This window comes from Limanda limanda, chromosome 1 (genome assembly GCF_963576545.1).
Source record: "Limanda limanda chromosome 1, fLimLim1.1, whole genome shotgun sequence".
In the NCBI taxonomy this organism is placed as follows: domain Eukaryota; kingdom Metazoa; phylum Chordata; class Actinopteri; order Pleuronectiformes; family Pleuronectidae; genus Limanda; species Limanda limanda.
The window spans coordinates 29084264-29099172 of record NC_083636.1 but is presented as its reverse complement, the minus strand read 5'-3'; the positions used below and the strand labels follow the sequence as shown (position 1 = coordinate 29099172).

The 14909-nt window shown below is 40.6% G+C and overlaps 1 protein-coding gene across 1 annotated transcript; it reads right to left on the bottom strand.

Annotated features, from left to right (window-relative positions):
• Nucleotides 1–1290: 1290 nt before the first annotated feature.
• On the bottom strand, nucleotides 1291–13265 carry prkaa1 (protein kinase, AMP-activated, alpha 1 catalytic subunit). Its single transcript, XM_061091627.1, has 9 exons — nucleotides 13072–13265; nucleotides 10932–11073; nucleotides 8463–8556; nucleotides 8040–8184; nucleotides 7082–7169; nucleotides 6760–6984; nucleotides 6115–6634; nucleotides 5500–5626; nucleotides 1291–4121 (listed from the first exon to the last, which is right to left on the bottom strand). The coding sequence occupies exons 1-9, from the start codon at nucleotides 13166–13168 to the stop codon at nucleotides 3838–3840; spliced, it is 1722 nt and encodes a 573-aa protein (XP_060947610.1). The 5' UTR covers nucleotides 13169–13265; the 3' UTR covers nucleotides 1291–3837.
• Nucleotides 13266–14909: the final 1644 nt, after the last annotated feature.

The window sequence follows — 14909 nt, the reverse complement described above, 5'->3', positions numbered from 1 at the left end:
CTGCACGCTGCATTCAGGACAGGCGGTTAAATCGTAATTTTGGGCACCCGGGTCGGGGAGGAATTTTCCCCCCCTTTGACAACAAAGATATATTCCTAAAGATGAAAAGTTCTCCAGTCGTTGCAGCAACCTGTGGCTCTTTTCATACAAACAACACCTACACTAGTTGTTTGTAGCTTGTATTTTATTTGGTGGGCACTCCCAAGTAGGAATAGTAGGTGGTTTTCTTACAATTTTGCCAACAGGACGTGAATGCAACGTAACCCGGAAACTGTGGAGATGTTTACACGACCTCTTAAAGAGGTACGACCCCGTTTAAAGTTCAGAGTTCAGTTTCAATTACCTAAATATCAGTATTTGTTTTTCTTTACTGGGATATCCTTCCATCTTTTCATCACATTAATATAATTTAAAACAGACATACACCAGGTTCCCCCCACAATGATGTAATAAACTAAAAAAACACATAGGAATGTATATTTCTAGCCCCTTTCATATGTTTGACATTCCTGGATTTGTTTACAACTAAACAAATAAGTAAAAGTAGTAAGATTCATGAGTAATATTGCTTAGTATTGTTCCTATAGCAACAAGCAGTTTACGACAAACAAACTGTTATTTCATTCCAGATCAATGGAGCATAACAGTGACAGCACATATTTAGAACAGCTCTGGTTCTGGAAGTATTTTCTCAATTGGCTGTTCAGAAAATCCTTTAAAAAAAATCCAGCTATTAGATGTTATGAGATGTAGCAAAGAAACATTTGATTCAGGGCAAAAAGTGTTGGAAAAGAGGAATAAAACAATGGTACAAGACTGTGTACAGAATGATTTGAATAGTGAAGTAACTACGCATCCTATGAGCCATTGCAAATGATACCTATCCAATGACCTCCCGTGCTTCTTCTTGAATTTAACCGAGTCCTTTTATTGTTTTCACAACTGTTGGGACTCTTTCCCTCATCTTTAAAAAAACTGCAGAAAGGAAATCCTGGTTTCCCTGTGGTAAATGTGATGCGACACAGATCGTAGCCTATGTGATTTTCACAATTGTGGTAAACATTTCCATGGTAACAGCGAGCTCCACCAATGAGAGGTGTCACTATTACACCTGAGAACTGTGGGTAGTGTAGATCTCTTCCTTGACATTGACAATAATACACAATTTTTGATATCATAAAGACGTCTGGCTTCAGCAGGAGCAAAAAACACTAATAATATGAAATTTGTACATCTTGAGGGTTTGAACATCGCAAAGGACTGGAGACATACAGAGAAGCTTTGGCAGAATTGTGTGCAATTTAGCAGTTTATTAGGCAGTTGTGTATACAAATGATTTCAACACTGTCCATTCAGATTTACACTGGTCGATCTAGTAGGGTCCCTTTACACACCAAACAAAAATAGAACAATATTTCTTTGAAGCACAGACAGACTGACAGAGTTCACCTGCTAACAGTCCACTAGGAAACTAAGCTGTCGAAAAGGTCACTGTTTCACACATTCATCTTTTCCACAAAACCCACCATGTCAGCCATGACCGAGCTCTGTAATCAGAACTTGCAACTGCCCTTCCAAACTAAAACGGTTTAGTTTTTCAAGATCTTCCCGAGACCATAGTGTGCATTTCTTTCCCCAAATCTCTGTCATAAACTCTCGTTTAAAAGTGAAAAATTAAGGTCAAATATCAACTAAATATTTAAGTCCAAACCAAACCTGTAGGACAGCAAGGAGACAACATGATCAATGTTATAGTCACTCTTTTTTGTTGTAATATATCTTTGAAATGTGAAGTTGTTTAGGCAAAGGGGATATTTTGGATTTTTAAAGCTGTGGAGAGCAAACACTTAAGAGACTTCAGAAACTGCTCTTGATAAAAAATGCAATGTTTTTTTTAGGTTTCTGATATTACAATGAGAAGATACTATGATCAGAAACTAGGTTAAAAATGTATGAAAAAAAGATGAAATAAGTTTGATTGTTTTTTTCCTATTGTGGTTAGATGGAAGTAGTAACTGATGTCTACAGCATTTAGCAACATCAAAACTTAATTTCAAGTTTTACAGTCAACATATTATTCTTAAATGTCAACACTTAATAATTTGTGTATTTGTAATTAAGTCAATTAATACTGTCAATATAAATTGTGGACTTCAACTTTTATAAATGCAAAGAGGGGCCAATAATTCGGATCAGCACCGAATTTGTAACTTTTACTGACATAAAAACGGATGAACAGTACTGATAATGATAAGGCAGCCAAACAACAGGCACCACTTCAAACTTCAGGACTTTGGACAGGAAATGGAGGGAGACACTTCATACTTTTCAGAAGACTTTGAGATTGTAAACATAAAGTTCCATCTGATATTTTGTTAAAAACTATAAATCGGCCACACATTCATGATCTCAATGCTCGTGTGGTGTTTTTTCATTTTTCAGAATTTCAACATACCCAGCACGACTTAATAATTACAAGCTCACAAGTCTGTTTAAGGTTTAGATATAAGTAAACCTTTTTCACCCCAATGTCAAGTTTCAAGCGAATAATCTAAATCAAAGACATATCAAGAAATGACAATATGTAGGATGTTTTCTCCTGCCAATACACTGTCCATGCATTGTATGTAATTGCTGCTACTCATTTTCAAATTGAGCGCCAGGGCCTCTACACTTGTGATCAATTGGCATTTACGAATTGAATGTAGGCAAAAGGCATTTCACTCAGTAATCATTCTGAAATCCTAATAATTAATCCAAAAAAAAAAATAAAGAAAAATACAGCAAAATAAACATGTTTTTGTTATACATGATGCTGAAAGTGATATTTCTAGATTTTGACTGTCATGGCAAAATATCTCTTATATGGTAAAAGCAGGCTATATTTATCTGGAAAGACAATCAAGTATCAGAATAATTGTGATTGAAGGAAACAAAACCGTGATATTGATTTAAAAAACAAGACAGTAAAAAAGGAAAATATATACCATCCAGCAATAGATCTTAATGCAACAAAAGAAAGAAAAATCCATTTCCGACAGAACCAACCGTCTGTCCACTTAACACACTGATAAATATATTCACCTCTTTATATATAAAAATGTTGGGGACAGACAATTCTCAAAAAAAATGTTTACAACAAGAACAACACTATGAAAATTTAGGTTTTGACAAGTCAGATCAACAAAAAGAAGAAAACCAAACATTAATCTGATGATGCATTCTTTTATCCCTGACACAAGACAGAAATACAGGGGTCATTGCACTTCTTCTAGTCCAATGAACGACGGGCATGGTGACCCCAGTTATAGCCAGTGCAGCACCCCCGATACATCTGCACCACCTCTCTGATCCCGACTGAAATACAAGAGCAGCGGGAGAGAAAAGGAACTTGTGCAAAAGTGCTTCCTGCCTCCCACACACGTGTCTGCCACCCAACTACTTCAACCCTCAACTTGTGGCTTCCTTCTCTGCAGGCAAAGTCGTGGTCTTGTCCTCTGCACTTGAATGCTCACTGGCTACAGTACAGAAAATTCAGTGTAATCACTTACACATTTATGTGTAGGTGGAACATGGACTTTTGCTTTTAAACTGGTCAGGAAACTGTTGCTCTGTCTTAGCTATTACGTAGCTTGTCAATCATCTTTTTCCAATAACCCCTTACATCCCCTGTCAGCTCAGTATACATCCCTTCAGCTTAGGGAACATCAACCTGCATCAGTGCCATGGAACAATCACTTCATCCTCAGCAGGGATGAATTGAGCCATGAATCGGTTGCATGCTTATTGCTATAAAGACACTCAGAGAGGATAAAAGGCTAGCGATTGTTTTGCAAGTTATCGTGCAAGTAGTTTAATAAGATTCGCGCACATTTCAAAGAACTCGATGGTGTGGCTCCCGGGTCGTGGGACAGGTGCGATGTCCCCGCCTCCCGCTGAGTCAATGGATGAGGTTAGCGACGACGCTAAGGAGCCCTCTGCCGCCTTAGTGGGGGCCACAATGCTAGATGTAGGTGGAGTGTCAGCCCCGTCCACATCGTTCTTGATAGTGGTGCGGTAGTTGCCCACTGACCCAGAGCGGAGAGGGGTAGCAGTTCCAGATTTTGCCTCCAACATATCATCTGAATGACACAAGACACATCATGTTTTCAGAATAAATTACACAGCAGTTTACGACAAACAAACTGTTATTTCATTCCAGATCAATAGAGCATAACAGTGGCAGCCCAAATTTAGAACAGCTCTGGTTCTGGAAGTATTTTCTCAATTGGCCGTTCAGAAAATCCATAAAATCGAGCAATGAGATGAATTGTGGCCAAGAAACATTTGATTCAGAGCAAAAAATATTGGATAACGGGAATAAAACAATGGTACAAGACTGTGTACAGAATTATTTGAATAGTGAAGAAACTATGCATCCCATAAGCCATTGCAAATGATCCCTATCCAATTACTACCCGTGCTTCTTCTTGAATTTAACCGAGTCCTTTTGTTGTTATCACACCTGTTGGACTCTTTCCCTCATCTTTAATAAAAACTGCTGAAAGGAAATCATGGTTTCTCTGTGGTAAATATGGATGTGACACAGGTCGAATCCTACGTGATTTTCACAGTTGTGGTAAACATTTCCATGGTAACAGCGAGGTCCACCAATCAGAGATGTCCCTAATACACCTGAGAATTGTGGGTAGTGTAGATATTTTCCTTGACATTGAGAATAAGATACGCCTTCTGTCTGTAGCAGGAGCAAAAAAACGAGGAGCTCGTAATTTGTGGCAAGTCTAAATGGATGGTTACAATATTATGGCTGATAATCAAAATCTCTGTTTCAGAAAAAGAATGGATGCCTTTTTAAGTCCAGATTTACGCCTGGTAAGAATGTTAGATATTAATTTTGAGAAATTAATGTATGTGCTAAATAACTATAGCCCCAAACATATTTTTTGAATTTGACTCATGAAAAATGTATTTAGAAGTCATTCATGTGTAAATAATAAGCCTTGTATTTGATTTGGTTAGTTGATAGAAATACAAGGTCACAACAATCAGCTTTCTCTTCTGGTGAAACCGACTTTGCTCTTACAGCCCGAACACAAACACCACCCTGTATGTAGCATTCCTTTGCTACGTTAAATGGCCCATTACAAAAATCTTATCTCAGATTTTCCTTTGATCTGCCGCTCAGTACCGACACAGACTGTGCAAAAAGCCAGAGCCCTCCAGTCTGAGTCAATCATTTATGAAGTCAGCACTGACATTGAACTTCCTATTCTACAGGACAGAATCCAGGAAAACACATCCTAGATACGGCGAGTTGAATTCAGGTCTTACTCGAATGTCTTGCCAATTTTAACAGGTATATGTGGTATGAGACCAGTTTAGATGATAGACCTGTTTCTTTTTAATTTCAAGTTAATTGGAGAATTGATATTAACCGTCTTTCTGTGTTTGTCACACACATTTAAGTCAAAAAATCCACACAGTACTTGATAAACTTACCGTCTATGCTACGAAAGTCAAGGAGGTAGGTTCTACTGTCCACCTGGTAGAGTTGAAGGCTCATCTTGGTTTGCATCCCAGTGATAGGGTTCTTCCTTCTCACACGTAAATAATATGGATTCCCTACCTGAATACAATGAGTGTATGAAGCAACATATTAACTCTGACATCACAAATAAACTTCAATTACAGATAATCTATGTCAAATCATCACACTGAAGGGCTGCACTGTCCCATAGCTTAATACAATTTTGCATGTTGATCTGGTCACATGAGAGAACCATGGAACTGAAATCTCATGTGTCTGGAATGCTAATCAAGGAAGATTAACAGTCAGCTTAAAATCATGATTCCACAAATGTTGTTTTTCTTTGAACACAATATCTAGAGGCCAGGGACCCCTTAAAAAACAACTGATAACTAACAGCTGTTCCACAACATCGGAAGGTATCATTAATGAGATCTCAGCAACAACTCTAAAACCAAAGACCATACTTTATGGCGGTCTTACTGACCTTATAAATTTAAATTGAACTGTTATATTCACTCAAAAAGCAGATATTTTTCATATTAAGCATAGTATACTGCTGGAAAAATGATTAGCTTCTTCCTTACCTTCCACTCGTAATCCAGCTGTTTCATGGCACGACACACTTCTGACATGATATCATTTGGTCTACTCTGACTGCGGATTCCCAGGTGCCACTTGGCCCTCCTGACACCCTGGTGCTTGGATTTCTGGGGGTTCAGTTCGTCCAGCGTGTGCCGAGGCCTGGGAGGAGTCTCTGCCAGGAGGAAGGGTACACGCTCGGGGTGGGGCTTGATAACGGCAGCCACAGCCCCACCAGAAGAAGTCAGGAGCTGGTCGTCTAGAAAAGAGTCGGGTGGGCTGGACGCCAGGTAGAAGTCCTTGGCTTCATTCATGATGCGGCGATTGTCAATGATGAGGTGATAGGCGACGGCCAGCGGGTCCTGATGGTTGCGACTGTATATGCAGGTCAGGACCTCCTCCTCTGTGCACTCAAACTTCTCACACACCTCCTTCAGGGCCTCATCGTCAATCATGTTGTTGCTGTAGGAGGGGTCCTCGGGGAACAAGTACTTGGGAAGTTCCTGTTTGAACCAATCGTCCTCTCTGTAGGGGAAAGGGACATTATAATGTAATGCACTTGATTTACATCTTCACTCTTATCTTCAAAAAAGACAGGATTGATAAAACAGTAATATGTCTCCTTAAGTATTTAGTCTACGCCAGATCACCTGATGTCTTTGATGGTAGCTCTTTTCATCGGGTCCACCTGCAGCATGTGTTTAAGGAGGCCTATTACGGAGGCGTTCAGATACGTTGGTGTGAAAAAGATCCCGTCACAGATCTTCTTAAAGAGTGTTGGGACGTGGTCGTCATCAAAAGGAAGAGTCCCACACAACAAGGCATAGAGAATGACCCCACTGCTCCAGATATCTACCTCCGGACCAGCATATAACCTGAGGACGAAAACGAGGAAACAATTCTGTATTCATGAAGGAAAAGTTTTACTCAGTCTGTTAATTCAGCAACACACGAAGTAAAGAAAAACATTACCTTCCCGAGATGACCTCAGGAGCAGCATAGTTTGGAGATCCGCAGCTTGTTCGCAGGAACTCTCCATCAGACATCATGTTTGATAAACCTGCACAGCATTTTACACAGTTAAAGCACACATTTCAAAGTATTTCAAGAACTTGGGTGGGAATAATAACACACTTGTATCCTTATCTTGATGACATTGCTTGAGTTGAGGTTTTAGAGGTTCCTTCCTCACTTAAATAATTATCTGTCATGATACAGCATTTCAAAGTAAAAACAATTGAGATTTCTTTGTGCTCCACCCCGTCATGCTTCTGCCAATAGAATCCATTTTTGAGCCAGTGCAAGATGCACATAAAGAAGCAATTTACTCTGTTTGATTTGCTAAATTATTCATTATAATCATCAATATCATTCCCACTATGTCTTGTTTATTTCCGCTTCTATTATCTGGTCACTGCAGCTCAAACTAAATGAGGGGCAGATGCTCTTTCCTCTCAAATCAAATGGCTCAAAGAGACATCAAACTGCTCTGACAAAATATAAATGACTGGATCCCATAAAAGATAAAACATATTAAATTATAGTACTTTTTAGTATTAAAAAGCATGTGGAAAACGTACACTGCAAAGGATTGGCTCTATTTAAGACAACCAAATACACTTTGCAAAAGTAAATGCGAGATTCTGAGTTCGAAAATAATTTTTTCATATGTGCTTGAGGGGATTTATGCTGTAAACTAATCTGCTGGATTTTCTTTTGAGTGTTTAAGGCTTTTCAAACATGTTATGTAATATCTCCTTCATAAAACATTTGAAGAGCTGAATTCTGAAGCCTCGATTGGTTACATCAATAAATACATAAAGAGCACTGATCCCTTATGAGCTGAAAAACTCTAACACTGACATACAGCCATTCACATCAACCTGTCACCGGCTGACGCCCTCTCGGTTTAGGACAGAGGCACACTCACCAAAATCGGCGATCTTGGCATTCATGTGTGCGTCCAGTAGCACGTTTTCAGGCTTGAGGTCCCGGTGCACCACCATGTGTCTGTGGCAGTAGTCCACAGCTGAAATAATCTGCTGGAACAGCCGACGACTCTCCTTTTCATCCAGCTGTCGAGGCAGAAATGATCTGTTAGGTGTGATCTCAGTTCGCACCTCACAGCTGACTAAGCTGCACTTCCTGTGTTTTCATTTCTGTCCCTATCTCTGTTGGTTTTTGTTTCAAAGACTCTGCACAAGAGGCTGACAATGAGGCTGAGAACACATTACACTTCTGTCTTCTGGTACCCCCACTGATAATAAAATATACGTGTGCTTCATACAATACGAGACAGAAAGAGAGAAAATACGAGGGACATTATTAAACCTGACAAGACATTTTGTTTTACCTTTCCATTTTTGCAGATGTAGTCGAACAGCTCTCCTCCTGAGACATATTCCATTACCATGAAGATATCTGTAGGGGTGCTAATAACCTGATACCTGCAGAAGTGAGCACAAAGTTGAAATTAGGATCATAGCAAGTAGCTGATACAACACAATATTAACACAGAAAAGGATCTGTTATTTTATCAAAGAACACAAACAAATAAATAAGAAATAGGAATGTGAGCTTTTTCATTTCCTGGATTTAACTGTGGAATACTGGGAAACATAAAAATGTGGACAGAGGACAAAGGTCTGTGTTCTCACAAACATGAAACACATCTCAACCCATGACGTGAGTGTGGCTTTGCATCTGGTAAAATATCAGAGAATAACAATGTAACTAAAACATCTTGTTATTTTCAGCCTTGATAATATAAACAACACTCCTTTAAAAAAAAGCAATGTAAGGCATACTTTAAATAAATGTATTTCATTTATTTTCATTGTTCTCATGCAAGCCCGCCCTCTCCCTTGCCATCAGTTGTTCAATACTGCAAAAATGTAATAAAAAATCCAACCAACAAACTACATGGTGGGATTCTGTCTATGTTTTCCGTCCAAGGCTTAGTTACAAATTCTTGCATTTGAAGCCAAATTCATGCCACATGATTTTCAGCCCGATTTGCCAGTAGCAGATGAGTTTTGCAAATCCCCTGATTGGCAGTCGCCCGCTGCAATGTGTCAACTCTCCAAAGATGTAAATACAGAGGCTTGCCTAAGAGTCAGTGACGCATCAAAGATCATATTTCCAACCAAATCGGAGTGCAAGACGGTATACGGTGGTGATGGTATATATTGGAAAATCAAGCAATAACCCTGTCAGGTACAGGGAAACACAAACTTATTGCAGCTTAAATTAACTAAATCTGGCTCAGATGGATTGAAGACAAACATGTGGCCCACTCTCTATTCTTCACGACTGATGGGTCATTCTGTGAGCAGGACCCCACATCGCCAGTCCTGTCCTGTAGTCTGAACTCACAATGACTGCAAGACACCCAATCACAAGACAGCAAGTTGTGTAGTGTTAACTGCACAGTGATCTGTGGACTCCGCTTTAGTATCCACACTGGCACCTATCAGCCCCACATCTATTTACACTACAGTGACTGTGTGGCTTAACTTGCAAATAGGTCACATTTTCCCCATGGCTGTCATGTTCAACATCAAGCAGCAGAATAAGCTACAAGGACTGACCTTCCTGTCGGCTGGACAGAAACCACACTGTAAACTCTGCAGCTCACTATCCATAAGTTTTAAAACAGTGAAATGACAATGTGACAATGTCGGCCTTTTTATCCACTAGCATCTTTCCACTAATCACAAAACAAAAACACGTTTGCCTGAAACTAAAAGCCACCGTGGTTCAGGTGCAGTTTGTGCGAAGTCGGGAAATCATGCATCTCCAAGTTTAAATTGCCCAACTTTTATCAGATGTGACAGATGTTGACTAACTGCTCATCTCTTGTGTCACAGCTGACACAAACATCCTATAAACCAGATGAGGCAGTGTTGTGTTTCATTGCTACATCTGTCTTCACTCGACAGTATTCAGACGAGACAGGCGGTGCCGTTTTCTCTACCCCAGTATTTGTGCACCGTGTAAAAGATGGCTTTCACAAACACAGTTTACATTTTTTGTGCATGCATAACATGGAGCTGGTATTTCTGGCAATTAGCCACACCTGCTGGTCAGTTTAATGAGCCCTTGACTGTGGCCTTGCCGCCCGCGGACATTCACATACCAGACAGGAAGTGCCTCTGCAATTTTCAAACTATATTTTTAGACCGACGACAGTTTACCACTGCAGCGATTTGATGTTATCAGATGGAGCGTTTATTTCAGGCCAGCGGCTGTTAACTATCACTGAATAAAGCACCTGTGTATTAAAGCAACCACAGCGTACAGAGCTGGCCTCTAATCAGTATTGACTCATTCAGCTCATATGTGTTAAGTTAAACAATGATTTGTTCTAAATGTTACACCTATAATCTCTCTGCATCAACTGTGTAGATGTTATCTGTACTTTTATAAATAACTTGAAACGAGACAGACACTGGGTCTGCTTTGACGAAAACAAATGTTGACGATAACTCTCTGCTGAAATGCATCTGCGCTTTCCAAACTACATTTGGTGGTTACTAACATTTTGTAGTCGCTGAACTGAAAAAGAAGAGGTTGTAGAGCAAGACAATGATGAAGCACTTTTGAACACAGAGGTCAAAAGAGGGGGATAAACAGACAAAGCAATAATGCGGACTTGGCAGAGGGCCGATGGGAGTGGAGACTTGCTCAGGCAGATATGCTCCTAGATGGATACAGTCAAAAACCGTACCATTAAAAGCCTGGAAATAGAATAGTGGGTGGTATTTATGAGGTGGGGCGGGGGGTTTATGGAGCAGCAAGCAGGGTGTAATCTAGGACTTACAGTTTAATTATGTGAGGATGCCTGAAAAGCTTGAGGTTCTGGATCTCGCGGCGAATCTTTCCCACCACGTCCAAACTGCGGATCTTCTGTCTGTTCAGGATCTTGACTGCTACTTGGTGTTTGGTCAGCTCGTGTTGGCCCACTGTGGGATGAAAAAGGACGAGAGCACATGAGTGACAATAGTAACAACCCAGAGCACGGCAAAAATGAAACATACCACAGCTAAAGAAGGAATATTACACAATAGTGCTAAAGTACTGTCATAAATAAAGCAGGAAAAGCCTTCTATTCTTTTCTAGGAACTCAAGAGAACAATTTTGAAACAGGAATTAACTGAGTTTTTTGCCCACTTGGAGGCAAAATGAACAAGTTACACATTTAACACATCACCTTAAAGAGTTGATGTGGTGAACTTGTTGAAAAACAATCAAAAGACACTAAAATGCTCTGTTGACATGACTGGAACTGTAATTACATGATAATTATTACCTCGGGTTATGTATTCTGTGGGTTTGTCTGCAGGATAACACAAAAAACTACTTAATTTCCATGAAACTTGGTGGAATGATGCAGTATGAGTCATGAGATCAGGGTTGGATCCAGGATTGTTTTTCATTTTCTTTAACATTGTGAGATCGGGCGTTTACCGAATTCCTCATTGATTTATCAGATATGTTTAGGGAATTATGTTTACTTGTCTGTGCAATTTGAAGCCGATCCACCAAAAAATCTGAGCCTTGAAAGAGGTATTCACTCCCCATCCACATTCTAGTCAGTTTATAAAGTGTATATGGTTGTTGGCATATATTTAATGTGACAATAAAATACTCTATTTGACCTGCTGTTGATATAAACACATTGACTATAGCAGATCTAAGTGTAAGGTGCTCTCTGTAAGCCAGGGAGTGGTGAACAAGCTACAGGTGCCTCTGCAAAACACTCTACTATACATGCAAATGTTCCCTATTAAAAGACTCAGATCATTCTGAGTTCGTTTTTACCTTTCGGTTACCACGGCTTGGCCACGGGCTCCTGAAGTTTGTTTTTAATCTGAGCCCGAAAGCGTTATCCTTCAGCTGAGGTGAAAACAGCCTCAACAGTAGCACAGTCAGGAGAAAGGTATGCAAAGATAACCCAAACAAATGAGGACATACTGTACAGAGAGGAATACATACAACCTGGGGGGTGGGAATACTGGTCTGCTGCAGATCGGATTTAACTACCAGTTGTGCTGGTAGTTGCACTATTTACCAAGTTTCCTGTAATCAAGCCCATAATGATACAGCAAAAACTCCAGATCTGTGTGGTCCTTTTTAACAACAACCAAAAAAAACAAAAAAAAAACAGCAGGGAGATGACTCACAGGGAATAATTGCGTGTAAACCAAGCTACTGGCTCTAGCTGACTTTTAGTAGAAAGTCTGATTTGTTATTTTGGGGCTTGGTCGTATATGGGTATGAGACAGGATGTACTGTGGTGTCAGAGCCAACAGCCTGTAGACGAGGTGAGGCAAGTTCAGAGAGAACGTGAGGAAGTTTCCTAAAATCAGGTACTTCTTCCCCATGATGATTCAGACAAACTGGTATATATTGCCATTAACCATAGCTCCCAATGGAGTGACAGCACTGGGCGGCTGGGTTTGTCTCACTCCTCAGCCAGAAGAACACTGGCCCCTCTCACGGGTGGTAAATACAACTCACACGGAAGAGGAGTTACGCCCAAACATGACACCGAGGTGTAGGAACGTCCATTTAATGTGTTTGAATGTGCGAGCAGGAGAGGGGGGGTGCAGCTGAAGCTAGCCCCAGCGGGGATGGTTCACTTCCCGGTGTCAGACTTGACAAGCGACTTGTGGCTCCGTGGTTAGCTCACAACGCACCCGACGCTAACTCTGCTCGTCTGCCGCGAATGAAGTGTCAAAGTGTGGCAGCGACAAGTCGTGTTGGGGGGGAAAATGGAGTTGAGACGAACTAGCCGGACAACAAGTGTGCGCTTCCGTCCCCGGCGCTGCGACAGATTAGCCTCGGCGGCGGCGGCAGGCTACGCTAGCAGCTAGGCTAGCAGCTAGGCTAGCAGCTCCCACTCAGCCACCATCTTCCTGTCGGCAGGATCCACACACACACACGCAGGCAGACATTACCTTTAACCTTCCCGAACGTGCCCACTCCCAGCGTGTCTCCCAGGATGTAGTGTCCGATCTTCACTCTGCCTTCATGCTTCGTCTTCTCCGTCGCCATGTTCCCCGCGGTGGCCTTGCAGCGAGGTGAGCGGGCTGCGGGCAGACACGGGCCGGACTCCTCTGTGCTCCGGCGGCTCGGCTCCGTGCGGCGGCGGCGGCGGAGGCAGGAGGAGGCGGAGGGAGGAGGGGGCGCGGCTCCGGGGAGGGAGAGTCGTCACAAGCGTCTGTGACGTTGTGTGATGCCTTCAAGTGCACCCCGTAAACTCCTAACTCGGGCTGTGATCACCAACTTCTCCTCCGTACTTATTAAATGAAAACATTAGGTTCATGATAATTTTGAAGTGAATGTGTTGATTCAAGTTTATCTTTACAGCACATTATATATGATAGAACATGTGAAGTGGAAATTAAAAATCGTTTTAAAACAAATATATATTCTTTATATCTACCTATCTATCAAACAAATACAAATATATATATATTTTCGTGTGTGTGTTTTTTTTTATAGAAAATGTTGCAGTAGACCTCAGGTCCAGAGGTGAGAATGGGTCTTTAACTGTCAGCTCCAGGATGTAATAATCAATATGTTTCTGATTTCAGACAGTAAACTGCCATTGCATTTTTTTTGTGATCTATAACAAATTGCTATATAGATCGATAGATAGAGAGATAGATAGAGTACTTTATTCATCCCCGAAGAGAAATTAAGTTGTCATAGCAGCCGGTATATTTGAATACAATAAAATACAATACAATAGAATAAAATAAAAAATATTGAGGTAGAAAGAATAAAAAACAGAAGCACAAGGTAAAATAAAATAAAATAGGCAGAGGTTGTGTAAGATAAAATTCTTGAATGAATATTTTGCTGGGATATCATTTGAAAACACAGATCACCTCTGAAAGGTGAGGTGAACGGCTCACATCCATCTCCTCTAGTTGATATCTCTTGTCCATTTTCTGTCTTTTTACTTATTTTTACAGAACAGAAGACTCCAAAAGCAGCAAGAGCCTCCTCTGTTGGCTCAGCAATGATTCTGGACTCTGCACAGAGCCGCTCTTACTGTATCACAAGACTCCACAGACTTAAAACCCTCATAGACACCTTGAGAATAACAATGAAGTGGTCAGCATGTGAGGAGCTGCTAAGTGGCAATAATGATTGACTATATTAGTGGATACTCAGTAAGGAAGGCAACACATAGCTCCTTACATTGCTTCCTAAAGCTCAACGTCATCGACCTCATAGGATGTCCTCACAACTTTTGGCTTAACCGCAAAGTATGGTTCAAAGTACAGACTGAACAAATACACGTTTCACCCACTCAGTCAGTGAGTGATTATTAAAGAAGAGCCTGGTCAAAAGTTACCATGACTCCCTTTAGACGTCTTGTAGGAATTAACAGTTTGTCCCAGTGATACTTTTCAGAGTATGTTTCTGTGGGTTTCAGTTTGCTGCTCTCTGTATACCCTTTGCCGTTAACAGGACCACAAGATTTTTATATATAGTCTCCTGTTTAGTCAAGTTAAATCTGAGGGACATACAAACCATCACCAATTCAACATTTAAAATGAACAAAGTACAGGGACAAAAAACACAGTACGTGCTATACAGGATCACTACATAAGGAGACAAAGATGAGCCAAAGTCCAACGTGTCAGGAAAAGTGCACTAGTCGCATTATTTGAGCAAATTCAGCATATTAATACAGCCAATAGGGGGTTTGAATCTTATAATCTTAGTCTTATGCATAGGAACCATAGGGCTGGAGAGAAACAAAATATATCAATAATTATAA

Coding starts and splice junctions, on each gene's coding strand:
- prkaa1 (XM_061091627.1), bottom strand. CDS start 13,168: ATGGCGACGGAGAAGACGAAGCATGAAGGCAGAGTGAAGATCGGACAC. Junction 8,185..8,462: donor ACATCTGCAAAAATGGAAAG/GTAAAACAAAAT, acceptor CTGCCTCGACAG/CTGGATGAAAAGGAGAGTCG. Junction 6,985..7,081: donor CCTGAGGTCATCTCGGGAAG/GTAATGTTTTTC, acceptor TTTCGTCCTCAG/GTTATATGCTGGTCCGGAGG.